Source organism: Microchirus variegatus, assembly GCF_963457635.1.
Source record: "Microchirus variegatus genome assembly, chromosome: 1".
Classification (NCBI taxonomy): domain Eukaryota; kingdom Metazoa; phylum Chordata; class Actinopteri; order Pleuronectiformes; family Soleidae; genus Microchirus; species Microchirus variegatus.
The window spans coordinates 44,298,398-44,313,726 of record NC_139802.1 but is presented as its reverse complement, the minus strand read 5'-3'; the positions used below and the strand labels follow the sequence as shown (position 1 = coordinate 44,313,726).

The 15,329-nt window shown below is 42.2% G+C and overlaps 1 protein-coding gene across 1 annotated transcript in view; it reads left to right on the top strand.

Moving 5' to 3' along the window:
- whrna (whirlin a) overlaps positions 1-15,329 on the top strand; it is a gene marked incomplete at both ends in the record, with an annotated part of 113,170 nt that overhangs the window by 91,983 nt on the left and 5,858 nt on the right. The window contains 4 exons of the mRNA XM_083903228.1: positions 837-911; positions 4,274-4,880; positions 7,858-8,033; positions 11,121-11,243. Coding sequence (XP_083759354.1) covers positions 837-911; positions 4,274-4,880; positions 7,858-8,033; positions 11,121-11,243 — 981 coding nt within the window. The remainder of the gene's footprint in view (positions 1-836; positions 912-4,273; positions 4,881-7,857; positions 8,034-11,120; positions 11,244-15,329) is intronic.

The window sequence follows — 15,329 nt, the reverse complement described above, 5'->3', positions numbered from 1 at the left end:
GTGTGAACGCATCTCACCCAGATGATCTTCCTCATGTGAAAACTCTGGGAACTTTTGAAACTCTAGAGCTCCAAGAACTCTAGAAACTCTAGGAACTCTATAACCTTAGGAACACTAGAAACTCTATAACCCTAGGAACTCTAGGAGCTCTAGTAACTCTAGGAACTCTAGAAACTCTATAACCCTAGGATATCTAGAAACTCTAGGAACACTAGACACTCTATAACTCTAGAAACTCTATAACCCTAGTAACTCTATAACCCTAGGAGCTCTAGGAACTCTAATTCTAGAAACTCTATAACCCTAGGAGCTCTAGTAACTCTACGAACTCTAACTCTACGAACTCTAACTAGAAACTCTATAACCCTAGGAGCTCTAGTAACTCTAGAAACTCTAACTCTAGGAACTCTAGAAACTCTAGGAACTCTATAACCCCAGGAGCTCTAGTAACTCTAGAAACTCTGACTCTAGGAACTCTAGAAATTATGTGACCCTAGGAGCTCTGGAACTCTAGAAACTCTGGAACGTTAGGAGCTCTAGAAACTGATATCGGTAAATTACGATATTTAAATCACGCAGACCATAGTAGACCTTTGCTAACTCGGAAAATATGAAGAAACTCTGCAGCTCGAACCAAGGTCCATGTTTCAACTTAAGTGAACATGTTTAACTCAAATGTTGCACATTACACACTATGAACTCTAGAAACTCCAGAAACTAATAAGTTAAATGTGGTTTTACTCGTGCCTGAAAACGTGCCATCTGTTTTGGTGTAAACACATCACTGTCTTTGCTTCTCTGTCTTCTTCTGTTTCTTTATTTCCTGTTTGTCACAGAACGACAGTGTGGTGGAGAGTAACGGTGAAGATCCTCCAGAGAGTCTGAACACGCTGCTGACTGACATCTCTCTGGTAAGGTGTCTGCACTGGACTGATAACGCTTGGCTAAGACAGAGGACGTTGGGTGGTGGGGGGGGGGGGGTCGAGACGTGGCTGATTCTGTAGGGTTTGTACAAAATGGTACATTCCAGTTGAACTGGGAGGTGGTTGGAATTTTCCAAAGGTGCGAGAAGAAAAGTTGCCGTTCCAAGACTTTAATGGTCCATTACGGAGCCTTTTCGTCCGAACTTTGTCTTTATTTCGGACAAAATGGAGCAATACCACTGGACATTTCAGGGGGGCAGTATAGAGTCAGTAATCCATTTAGTTAAGAAAACAAAGAAAGAAGAGTCTGTAAGGGCATTAATTCGATATATTTTATACTTAGAAAGTGGTCTTACAGTCCACTGATGCTAATTCTGCTTGCGTTTCAGTCTATTTTGGATCAATACACAATAAAACGACTAGCGCTGGGCGCGCTAACGGCGTCAACATTGAAATGCGGCGCGTTTCCGCGACGACTGACCGGAAAAAGACGTGCGTGACGTTGTGTTTACGTGCCGCGGCACCGTTTACCAGTTAGCTCCGTTAGCGCGGTTAGCGCGCCTACAGTGGAAATGGATCGTTAAAGAGTCACGTAAAGTCACGTCTTTTTCCGGTCACTCGTCATGGAAACGCGTCATGCGTTAACGTGCGTTAGATGAAGAAACAACCGCTTTAATGGTCACCGTGTTTTTTGACTTTGTACTCGGCACTGCCCCCTAGAGGCAGTATTGCATAAATGTCCATACTGACGCAGAAAAAAACGCACAGAGGCATGTGAGGTAGTGACGGAGAGGACTTTTCGATGTAAAATGGACAAAAATTGAGTTTACATGGGTCTTAATGTGACATTGGTCACAATTCAAGAAACAATGGAAGCTGTGGTTTTAACTCTTTTGTGTCCAGTTTAATGAGTTGTTGACGCGTCACTGCAGTGTTTTTAAGTTTTAAAAAGTTCTTTAAAGTTCTGTGACATGCTGCTGTTTAAGAGCAGACTCTAATCATCTTTATGCGCCAAAGCTCCTCCTACTTCTTAATCTCCTCTTAATCTCTGCAAGGACAAGTCCAGAGTTCTCACCTCAGGTTAGCCGGAGAAAAAACAACAACAACAACAACAAAAACATTTGATTGCATTGGCGACCTCAGTTACCACGGCAACACAGCGAGCGTTTGTCGTTTGTTTGTAATGAAGCGCAGCAGACGAGAGGAAGGTCAAAGCATTTGCAAATCATTCCCTACACTTTTTCCTTTGTTGACGTTTATTTATGCTCATTTGTTGTGTTGTTGTTTTTTTTGTGTGTTGATCATTTCACTGTTTCACTTCTCTTTGAGTTTGCGTGTGCGTCACGAAGAGGAGAAATCAAACCAGCAACCCCTGCTCTGGATGTTTGACACCTTGTTAGTGGTTAAAAAAGAGGTTCAAACTTTGCTTTTTTATAAAGTTTTATAAAGTTTTTGAAGTGTGCGGTTGTGTGAGCGACGGACGACGCGGTGAAAACGCGGCCGACAAAAGGCGACACAATTACTGCGCTGCTGTGCAGAAGACTCACACTTTGACTGCTGTGAAACAACAGCTCATTAGTCTCCTCACACCAAACCCCACAGAAAAACATGGTGGGTTTTTCTTTAGCTCTGAGGGACAAACTTATTCTCTGACTTTTGTGTCGCTGAACCAAAGTTTTTCAAACAAAGAAGTTTTAAAAAACACAACAGATATTAACAGAGCGATAAAGGCAGCAGTGGATCAATGATTTAAAATGGAGGGTTTTTTTTTGTCAATGGAGCCTGGTATTGGCAACGCAAACGTCCGTGTCTGATGTTTAACGGCGAGATAAAGTGTTGAAAACACTGTTCTGGAGTTTATTAGGTGAGAAAATCTGTTTTCTCTGTTGTTACAGCGACGCTGTTCACCTGGGAAAGAGTATTGACCTCTTAAACACAGTGGCGTATACTCAAATAAATGTAACCTAGACCCACAAAATGAAGATAATAACACGTATGAAGGGTTTTTATACAGATATACTACATATATAAAAGAACAATACTTGATTATTTCGTGAAATTTAAGAACTACAAAAAAGAAAACTGTGAAAAATTGTGTTGTGTAAACCCAACCAAAACAAAAATGGCTAGTCTACGCATTTGAACGAACTCGTCCTAGCGCGTTTGAGCTAGCTGCGTCAAACTTGCTATATGTGTTCGAGACACGTTAGAGATTAAAAGTTATGAAAGGCTTTTCTCTATGTTAAAAGGTGTGGCCTCAGCGCTCCGACAAAGTTGACGTTAAAATGGCTTTAAAAGTCTACTTTTTGAACGCTTTGAAAGGGCAATTTTATGACTGTGAGTCCGAGTTTTCTTTATTAGTTTATGTTCTAGTTTTCTTTCTTTTTCTGGTAAATACTGTACAGTAGAACAGTTTTTCATATGTTCCTCCAAGTTCCAGCAGAGAAAAAAATGGATAAAGACGGTGAACTCTGACAGGTTTAATTACGGTGGTTTCACAGGAACCAAGTCACGTAGCACGTTTAAGCTAGCCGCGTCAAACTTGCTATATATGTTCTAGACAAGTTAACGTTTAATATTTTTTAAAAGATTTTGTCTACGTTGAAAGGTGTGGCCTCAGCGCTCCGACAAAGTTGACGTTAAAATGGCTTTAAAAGTCCAGTTTTGAACGCTTTGAAAGGGCAATTTGAAGACCGTCAGTCACAGTTTTCTTTGTTATTAGTTTATTTTCTAGTTTTCCAAATTTTTCTGGTAAATATTGTACAGTAGAACAGTTTTTCTGATTTTCCTCCAAGTTGACTGTGAACTCTGAGGTTAAATCCAGCTCCAATGCTGCTCATCTTTGCCTGCCAACATGGCAGTTTCAAAGGAACCGAGTCACGTAGTACGTTTTGAACTAGCCGTGTCAAACTTGGTATATATGTTCTAGACACATTAATGTTTAAGAGTTATAAAAGGATTTTGTCTACGTCAGAAGGTGTGGCCTCAGCACTCCGACAAAGTTGACATTAAAATGGCTTTAAAATTCCACTTTTGAAAGGGCAATTTCATGACTGTGAGTCACAGTTTTCTTTAATGTTTCTTTAAAACCTTGGTAAAATACTCATGCAGTAACCTGTAAATAAGACACTGACTGTGTCGACCAACCTCATACAACCCCACTTCAAAACGTCTCTTTTAATGTATTCAAACAAAACTTAATCCATTCTCCCGACTCACTAACTGGAGGCGATTTATTACTCTGCAGATTACGGCTCCATCGCTCACGTTTTCTATCGCAGTATATTGTGCTACAATAAATTGATTCCCCCCCCCTCTAATCAATGATGATGAATATCCTCTCACTTCAGGATGATGTACAGTCCGCCGCCGCCGCCGCCGAGCCCCCTCCCTCCTTCAAGCCCCCGCCCCCTCCCGGCGTGCAGAGGCGCGGCAAACCCGAATCCAACCGCTCGGGCTTGTACTTCACGGCCCCGCCCACCCACAGCCACGGCAGAGAGGCCACGCCCTCACCCGCACCCTCACCGCACCACAAACGACAACAACAACAACAACAACAACAACAACACCAACACCAACACCAGCCCAGGGAGGCGGTGGCGGCGTCTCAGGACTACGCGGCCGTCAGAAAGAGAGATCTTTCCGCGCCGCGCGCTAAAGGCGCTCAGTTGTCCAAGGTCGTCGCGCGCAGCATCGGCCCGTTTCCCAGAGTCCAGTCCCCGAGCAGAGGCGCCAAACCCGCCGCCCCGTCACCGTCACCGCCGCCTCCCCCTCCACCACCACCTCCACTCCCTGCTCCCCAGCCTCCCCCGTCCCTGCCCCTAAAGTCCAAATCCTCCCCCGCGTCGTCGTCGTCGTCCTCCTCCGCCTCTAAATCGCAGTTTGTCACGGTGGAGGTTCACCGGCCGAACGCAGAGCCAGACGTCAACGAGGTGCGGCCGCTGCCACAAGCCCGAGGTGAGGACGGTAGATCGCAGGAGGTCAACGGTGTGGCTTAGAAAGCGTGTGCTTGTGTGAGGTAGTGTGCTGCGCTGTGAGCGCCCCCTGCTGGCTGCCGCGCACCGGTCACCAGATTTAAGCCACTTGGCAAACGTCGTCGTCAGTCTATGATGTCCAAAGAATATGTTAACTCATTGTAATTCAATCTTTTTTATAAATAAGGGTTCCAAAAGGGTCCTTCTACAAGAGCTGAGGTTCTACCTGGAAATATTTGCTTTTGAAACTCTAGGAACTTAAGAAACTCTAGAGCTCTAAGAACTCTATAACCCGAGAAACTCTAGGAACTCTACAAACTCTAGAACTCTAGGAGCCCTAGAACTCAACACTCTTAGAAATAAGGGTTCCAAAAGAGTCCTTCTACAAGGGCTGAGGTTCTACCTGGAAATATTTGCTTCTGAAACTCTAGGAACTTTAGAAACTCTAGAGCTCTAAGAACTCTATAACTTTAGAAACTCTAGGAACACTAGAAACTCTAGAAACTATAGGAACACTAGAAACTCTATAACTCTAGGAGCTCTAGGAACTTTGGGAACTCTAGATCTCTAAGAACTCTATAACTCTATAACCCTAGAAACTCTAGGAGCTCTAGAACTCTAGATCTCTAGGAGCTATAGAACTCTACACTCTTTGAAATAAGGGTTCCAAAATGGTCCTTCTACAAGGGCTGAGGTTCTACCTGGAACTATTTGCTTCTGAAACTCTAGGAACTTTATAAACTCTAGAGCTCTAAGAACTCTATAACTCTAGGAACTCTAGAAACTATAGGAACACTAGAAACTCTATAACTCTAGGAGCTCTAGGAACTTTGGAAACTCTAGATCTCTAAGAACTCTATAACCCTAGGAAATCTAGAAACTCTATAACTCTAGGAACACTAGAAACTCTAGATCTCTAGGAGCTCTAGAACTCTACACTCTTAGAAATAAGGGTTCCAAAAGTCTATGATGTCCAAAGTATATGTTAACTCATTGTAATCAACAAGAAACTTGATTTGTAAACCACTTCCTCTCCTGCACCAAACTCCATTCAGAAAATGATTTTCTCTATGGTGTTTGGTGGAGGGAGAGTGAGTGGTTCAGTTCCTATGTGATAAAACAGTGAGATAAAGAAACTAACATGTTCTTTAGATGTTATACACTAAAGCATATGTAGATTTGTGAGTGCTGTGTGTCAGTGATGTGCGTCAGTACCTCATACAACCACACTTTAAACCCTGAACTGTCCCTTTAATGTGTAAAAATCGCCACCATTTCAGTAAATTGGAAAAAACAGAAATGATCACAGAAGAAAACACCACGACTGTTAACTGTCGTCGGCCACAAACGTTTATGTTTTTCTTCTTCAGTCACGTTGGTATCAGAGTTTATGGTGCGAGACGCTCGGTCCTCACAAGTTCACCGGAGCGTAAACCAGCTCCAGAGCGAACAGACAGAGTCACTTCACTGTTTTATCAACGCACTGGAGCTGCAGATGCTGACTGTGCTGCAAACACGGACACACAAAAGTGTACGACAAAGCCGCGAAGCAGACAATGCGTTCTTCTTCTTCTCTGGAAGCGTTTTTGTAGTTCGTCTGTAAAACACTGCGTTTACTCAGAACCACGTGACGCTATGTGATGCTAATTTCACACGTAATAACGACGTGGCTATTTTCGTTTTCTGCAAACCACGGGAAATGCTTTTATGAAACATTTCTAAAGTGATATTTCTGTACAGGTCTAGTGTTAGCATCATAGCTCGGTTTAGTCATTAAAAATCAAATCTTAACACATTTACAAAACACATTATGCTGTATTTTATACATCAAATCGCCTTAAAAACAACGTGTACAACTAATTACTAACTAGTTTGTTTTCCTAAGTTTTATAGCTAGGTTTGCTAACAAGCGAGCTAATTTAGCCTATTTGATGAACACATTATGCTGTATTTCATACGTAAATATATCTTAATTTAACATGTGAACCAAATTTGATCTAGTTAGTAACCTTAGCCCTTAAGTCCGTTTATTCAAACAAGCTAGGTCTGTTAACTAGCACGCTAAACCTATGTATTTTATACAACATTACACACTTAAGACACCAAAGAAAGATGTCCACACAAATATGTAGGATAATACTATGTGTATAACTTATTTCAGACTTTGCTAACAAGCTAGCAAGCTAATCTAACCCATTTAACACCTTTACACACTATTTCACTCCTAAACAGTGACAGTTTATCTTATTACTAACTAGTCCTAGTTAGCTACTATCCTTAAGCCTCCAGAAATTAGTTTATTTAGTGATTTATATTATCGTTATAGCACTGTTAGCAAACTAGCATCAAGCTTATCTTGTCTTTTTCTACTGTATACGTTAAAAACACTGGAGTAGCTTGTTCATAGACGTTAGTGGGAAAATAGGGAAAAGTATAAAGTAAAAAAACTTTTGAATTGCGACTGTAGGGGGCGCTACAATTGACATTTTCCGCTCATAACTGGGAAAATAAGGCCTCTGAAAACTGGAACGCAGTATAAAACCAACCACATTCATCACTAGGAATGAGCTAATTATGCCCAAAACGCCGCGATGAGTTAAACACAATCGAGTTTTTAGTTTAGAAACGTGACAAAGTAGAATCGTATCTGTGGTTTGCAGAAAAAGCGCAGTTGTGTTTTGATCTCACTGGTCACTGTGCTGTAGTTTCAATTAAAAGTAAGACGCTATTTATAATCTGGCTTTTTATAATGTAGTGGAAGTAATGAGCAATCTTCCAGAACATTGTGTTCCATTACCACTGGAGCACTAATCTTAAATTAAATCTTTTTTTTTCCTCTTTTGTTTTAATGGTCAGTGTGTGTGTGTGTGTGTGTGTGTGTGTTCAGAGGCTGATCAGTGTGATGTGACTGAGATTCCCTGACATCATGTCTGCCTGCTCCACCTCCCCCTCCCCCCCAGGTGGCGCCCTGTCTCAGCTGTCAGACAGCGGTCAGACCCTCAGTGAGGACAGTGGCGTGGACATTGCTGAGTCAGCACACGTCAGCAAAGACAGCATCAGCCCACATTCCTCACGCACTCGCCTCCCCCCACGAGACCCCCCCCAGGGAGGCGGGGGGGACAAGCCCTCCAAACCGGTGAGGGGAAGGGGGGGCGGGGTTTATCTGAAGCTGAGTGGACACTCTTAGAAATAAGGGTTCCAAAAGGGTCCTTCTGCAAGGGCTGAGGTTCTACTTGGAACTATTTGCTTCCGAAACTCGAGGAAATTTAGAAACTCTAGAGCTCTAAGAACTCTCTAACTCTAGGAACTCCAGAGACTCTAGGAACACTAGAAACTCTATAATTCTAGGAACACTAGAAACTCTAGAACTCTAGGAATACTAGAAACTCTATAATTCTAGGAACTCTAGGAACACTAGAAACCCTATAACTCTAGGAACTCTAGAAACTCTATAACTCTAGGATCACTAGAAACTCTATAACTCTAGGATCTCTATAAAATGTATGACCCCAGGAACTCTAGAACCTCTAGCAGCTCTAGAAACTCTATAACTCTAGGAACACTACAAACTCTATAACTCTAGGAACTCTAGAAACCCTATAACTCTAGGCTCTCTATAAACTTTATAACCCTAGGAGCTCTAGAAACTCTATAACTCTAGGATCTCTATAAACTCTATAACCCTAGAAACTTTAGGAACACTATAATTCTAGGAACACTAGAAACCCTATAACACTAGGAACTTTAGAACCTCTAGGAGCTCTCGGAACTCTATAACTCTAGGAACACTAGAAACTCTATAAATCTAGGATCTCTATAAACTCTAAAAACTCTAGAACTCTAGATCTCTACATTCCAAAAGGTTCCAAAAGTGTCCTTTTACAAGGGCTGAGGTTTTACCTGGAACTATTTGCTTCTGAAACTCTGGGAACTTAAGAAACTCTATAGCTCTAAGAACTCTATAACTCTAGAAACTCTAGAAACCCTATAACTCTAGGAACACTAGAAACTATAGGAAAACGAAACTCTATAGCTCTAAGAACTCTATAACTCTAGAAAATTATAGAAACCCTATAACTCTAGGAACACTAGAAACTCTAGGATCTCTGGGAACACTAGAAACTCTATAACTCTAGGAACTCTAGGAGCTCTAGATCTCTAGAACTCTACACTCTTAGAAATAAGGGTTCCAAACTTGTTCTTCTACAAGAGCTGAGGTTCTACCTGGAACCATTTGCTTCTGAAAAACCCTTTTCCCGAAGGGTTTTTCAAGGGTTCTTGGTAACACTAATGGTTCCAGTAAGAACCATTTGGATCCAGAGAACCATTTAAAACCCCTTTGCTGAATAAAGGGTTTTAAAAGGGTTCTTTTTACTGACTGAGTAATGACTCTCGTGTGCTGTGCAGTTTAAAATCCCTGACTTTCTCTATGGGGTTTGGTGCAGCAACAGCGACACAGACTCCAGTCAGAAAAGGTCAGAAAAGGTGGTCAAACAGCAACATGACGCAGTAAAAGTACTCACTGAACCGCTGACCTGATCACCTGTGACCTGATCACCACCTGTGACGTATCATCAGATCCTCTGTATAATAATCCGTGTTCGCAGCCGCAGTAAAAACCACGGGGTTAAGTTATGTTCGCAGAACGACGTACGCGTCGATGAATCAGTGTGATTAACTGCTAATTAACTGCTCATCCGTCACCATAATCTGAGCCGTGATCGTATCCATCTGTCTTTTTTTTTACTCATGTCATTAATTCACTCTCATCACATCATCGTTCACTGTCACTGAAGGTTAGCATAATCAAAGATTTCAAATCACTGTCTTGCTTCTTAATCGGTGTAGAATAATGTTTTACTTGATGAAGAAAAAGGTGAATGAACGAACGAGGTCCCAGCGGCCGTTTCACCGCAGCAGGAGACGTAAAAAACATTGATTTGTTTTTTCCTCTGCAGTTTCGCGTACGGTATATAAGGCTTTGAACGCCCCACAGCTGAGACATCCGTCTTAAAAAATTATGTGCAAAACGTAGCTGAAAAATCCCCGCTGAGTTACAGAAGCCAGCGTGGAAGAGCGGGGTTTACATTAAAAAAAAAAGGTCACCGAGTAATGGGAACACAGTTGCATTGTGGGAAATGAATAAATGGTTATTTAAATGCACCGCTAGGATTGAACATATATATATATATATGTAAATAAAAACAACAACCTGAAGTCGACTCTATGGCTCGAAGTAAACTCACCTTCCCCCGATTTAAAATACAAACACTGCTACTTTTACCGCTAATGGCACTGTTGTCGTAAAAACATAGGGCTGTAGCAATAGCTAGCCTGGGATAGGGTAACGTCACTCCCAGCTCCAACTTCCGAGTTCCGAATTATAGCCGTGTTTCCACCAAGTGGAACGCTTCGGTTTTGGTACAATACAATGCGTATTTTTCCTTTCGGAATATTATCAGAAATAACCAGCGCCAACCGTTCCATTCTTTGGCGCCCTAAAATGGTAGGGTACGGTCAGACTAGCGTCACGATATACATGTAAAAAATCTATTTAGACGGAAATATGGACCCGTAAAATGTTATAACCGTTAGCTCCTTCTCGCTCTCGCTGCAGCTTCTTGGGCAATCAAGATGGCTGCCAACACAAGCTCTATTTGCAAAATCATATATTGCGATATACACTCACGCAACAGCTGTAGTGAGAGTGAGCGAGCAATTGGCACCATCTAGTGGACTGAAACGTCAATTGCTTTCTCAATTTATTTTAATGTGAACCCACGTAAAGTTTAATGCGCATTTGTTAAAAAATATGCTAAAAAAAAACGTTATTTGGTATATATAATAATATTGCCACACAAATAATTGCGATATTTCACTGTATCAATTCCCGAAACTCCAAATTTCGACGTCTTGTTGAGACCGAGGAAAAAGAGCTGCTAGGTGTCCTCCTTTGTTGCCTGTTGTGACGCGTTCAATGACGTCGTTTGTTGTCGCCGCACCGGTACGACGTCACGCTATGCTGCCAAGTTAACGTACCGATCTCAGTCGGATCTTACCATACTGTACCAAACCGAACCATACCATGATGAAAACACAGCATCAATGCTACGTTAGCATACCGCGCAAAAGGACGGCGTATTGCGTTCACACTGGGTTTAAAAATGAAAGCCTAAAATAACAGTTTTTCTTTAATTCTAACCTGTCCTCTTCCTCGCTGTAGCCGGGTTTGTTGGAGCCCACCTCGACACTAGTGAGGGTGGCTAAGAGCGCTAGCACCCTGGGTATCGCCATTGAGGGAGGAGCCAACACTCGCCAGCCGCTGCCAAGAATCGTCACAATACAGGTGAGTACAGTAAAGAAGAAGAAGATTATACTTCAAATAAAACCACCTTTTTAGTTCTCCTCCATTTAAGTGGAAATGAAGCACTGAGCAGTTTGACAGCAGTTAGTTTAATTTTGCTCTCGGGCAACGTTTAGCACAATAATCAAAGTGGATATTAAACTAGATTTGCTGTAAAAAAAAAAAAGTAACGGTATTACCCTTTTTTTAGTCAGTAAAATGAAGCTGCCTTTTAGAGATGACATCACAACACAGTACAGGCTAATACGCTAACAGATACCATATTAGCCACTACCATAGCATCTACAATATCTGCCTAATTACAGTATCAGCTACTGTAAATAGAGTCTGTTGTACCTTAGCAGCTGCTGTAGCCAAACGTTGTTGACCTTAATGTTTGACTTTAGCGGCTAATACACAAGCAGATACCATATTAGCCACTACCATAGCATCTAAAATATCTGCTTAATTACAGTATCAGCTACTGTAAGCACAGTCTGTTGTACCCGTTCGTTGACATTAGCAGCTGCTGTAGCCAAACGTTGTGACATTATCGCTTGACTTTAGTGGCTAATACACAAACAGCAATGCGATTAGCATTAGCCAGTATCATAGCATCTACACTAGCTGTTTGACTTTAGCCGTTGCATCTGCGTTTAACATAAACATCTACTGTAGCCAAATGTGGCGGCATTACCTTTCGACTTTGAGCAAAACTAGCAACTGCTACGTTAGCCACTACTGTGCACTGCTGTTTGACTTTAGCCGTTGCATCGTCGTTTAACATTAGCAGCTGCTGTAGCCAAACACTGTGACATTATCATTTGACTTAAGCGGCTAATACACTAGCAGATACCATATTAGCCACGACCATAGCATCCACACTAGCTGTTTGAGTTTAGCCGTTGCATCGGCGTTTAACATTAGCAGCTACTGTACTGTAGCCAAAACGTGGTTGCATTACCTTTTGACTTTGAGCAAAACTAGCAGCTGCTACATTAGCCACTACTGTGCACTAGCTGTTTGACTTTAGCCGTTGCATCAGCGTTTAACATTAGCAGCTGCTGTAGCCAAACATTGTGACATTATCGTTTGACTTTAGCATCTTAGCTTAGACTCATAGCATCTACACTAGCTGTTTGACTTTAGCCGTTGCATCTGCGTTTAACATTAGCAGCTACCGTACTGTAGCCAAACGTGGTGGCATTACCTTTTGACTTTGCGCAGAACTAGCAGCTGCTACGTTAGCCACCACTGTGCACTAGCTGTTTGCTTTTAGCAGCTTCTTTAGCCAGAGTCTGTTTCTATTACATTAGCAGCTGATATATTACTCTAGCATCTACAGTAGCTGTTTTACTTTAGCATCTACTGTGGCTGCAACAGATGTTTTGACTTCTGTGTGTCCTCGAGCCAAATGTCCAACGAATTAAAGCTAAAAATGTGACCTCTGAGAATAAGTCGTTGCCATATTCCTCTGTAATTAGCACGTCAAAAAGCCTTCTATTAACCCTGAACCGTCTTTAGCGCTAATCACGTCCTAGCCACGTAGAAAATGAGGAGTCGCTATTTAAATATCGGAGCAACAGGCGTCCGCAGAGCAGAATCCACACCACGCTCGGAGCTGTCGCTCAGGCTCTGACTCTGCAGAGGTGGTGATTGACATAAAAGAGGGCTGCTGATTGCAAGGGGAGGGAAAGAAGGAGTGGAAATCAGCAGGTTCTTATAATCAAAGAGTGAACTGGAGGAAGGAAAAAGAGGGCGATGGTGAGATGTGAAGGATGCAAGAGCAGCGAGAGGATCGTCTCGGGGGGGGAAGAAGGTTTGGATGTCACCAAATCCCCAAATCATGTTTCGTCCATGTTAAGATTAATAATGCACTTCAGTTTGGATTGTTTAATATGTTTCAAAGATCAAATAATCTCTAAGATGTTAATTTTTTGTGAAGATGAAATTACCCATGATGCTTTGCGAATTCAGCAAGCCGGCTGATATTTTTCAACAAAGATGGCGGCCGCATCTGCCGAGGAACATTTTCATTGTAATGTATTTTCGCAAATAAGCACGTTACAGTGTCGGAATATGTTGGTTTGATATACGTCCAAAGGACCGTTGAGCTTTCAACGCTAATGTCAGAAAATAACTGACGATTTATAAGAGCAGCTAGCTAACTAGCTAGCGAGCGGTAGCACGCTCCACTGGTAGAATTGTCAACAAAACAACGTTTAGCACAATAATCAAACTGGATATTAAACTAGATTTGATTAGATTAGATCGGCGTTTAACATTAGCAGCTGCTGTAGCCAAACGTTGTGACATTATCCCTTGACTTTAGTGGCTAATACACAAGCGCAGATACCATATTAGCCACGACCAAAGCATCTACATTAGCCTTTTGACTTTAGCCGTTGCATCTGCGTTTAACATTAGCAGCTACTGTACTGTGGCATTACCTTTTGACTTTGAGCAAAACTAGCAGCTGCTACGTTAGCCACCTCTGTACACTAGCTGTTTGACTTTAGCCATTGCATCAGTGTTTAACATTAGCATCTGCTGTAGCCAAACGTTGTGACTATATCGTTTGACTTTAGCATCTTAGCTTAGACTCGTAGCATCTACACTAGCTGTTTGACTTTAGCCGTTGCATCTGCGTTTAACATAAACATCTACTGTAGCCAAACATGGTGGTATTACCTTTTGACTTGAGCAAAACTAGCAGCTGCTACGTTAGCCACCTCTGTACACTAGCTGTTTGACTTTAGCCATTGCATCAGTGTTTAACATTGGCATCTGCCGTAGCCTAACGTTGTGACGTTATCGTTTGACTTTAGCATCTTAGCATCTAAGCTTAGACTCATAGCATCTACACTAGCTGTTTGACTTTAGCCGTTGCATCTGCGTTTAACATAAACAGCTACTGTAGCCAAATGTGGCGGCGTTACCTTTTGACTTTGAGCAAAACTAGCAGCTGCTATGTTAGCCACCTCTGTACACTAGCTGTTTGACTTTAGCCATTGTATCAGTGTTTAACATTAGCATCTGCTGTAGCCAAACACTGTGACATCATCGTTTGACTTTAGCATCTTCGCATCTTAGCTTAGACTCATAGCATCTACACTAGCTGTTTGACTTTAGCCGTTGCATCTGCGTTTAACATTAGCAGCTACTGTACTGTAGCCAAACGTGGTGGCATTACCTTTTGACCTTGAGCGAAACTAGCAGCTGCTACGTTAGCCACCTCTGTACACTAGCTGTTTGACTTTAGCCATTGCATCAGTGTTTAACATTAGCATCTGCCGTAGCCAAACGTTGTGACATTATCGTTTGACTTTAGCATCTTGGCATCTAAGCTTAGACTCATAGCATCTACACTAGCTGTTTGACTTTAGCCGTTGCATCTGCGTTTAACATAAACATCTACTGTAGCCAAATGTGGCGGCTTTACCTTTTGACCTTGAGCAAAACTAGCAGCTGCTACGTTAGCCGCCTCTGTACACTAGCTGTTTGACTTTAGCCATTGCATTAGTGTTTAACATTTAACATCTGCTGTAGCCAAACGTTGTGACATCATCGTTTGACTTTAGCATCTTCGCATCTTAGCTTAGACTCATAGCATCTACACTAGCTGTTTGACTTTAGCCGTTGCATCTGCGTTTAACATTAGCAGCTACTGTAGCCAAATGTGGTGGCATTACCTTTTTGACCTTGAGCAAAACTAGCAGCTGCCACGTTAGCCACTACTGTGCACGCTTAGAATTGTCAACATGTGACGTAGGTTAGCACGTTTGTTACGTTCGCTCTCAACGAGAGGAATTTACAGTTGAGGACGCTCAAAACCAAGGGCAAATTTTAAGGGGGAGGTATTGGGACAGAGCCGAAAACTAATTCAATTTAAATGGAGCGATGACCACTGGAGAACCCAAGCAAACTCTGCACAGAAAGGAAATCGGTCAAACCAGGATCTGAGCCGCTGACCTTCTCGCTGCGAGGCACCAATTCTCTCCGCCGTGTAAAGAAAACTCATTTTGTCGACCTGTAACTGAGCTCTCGTTTGTTTTCCAGTCTCTACCTAAAGCCCATGACTGCAGGCGA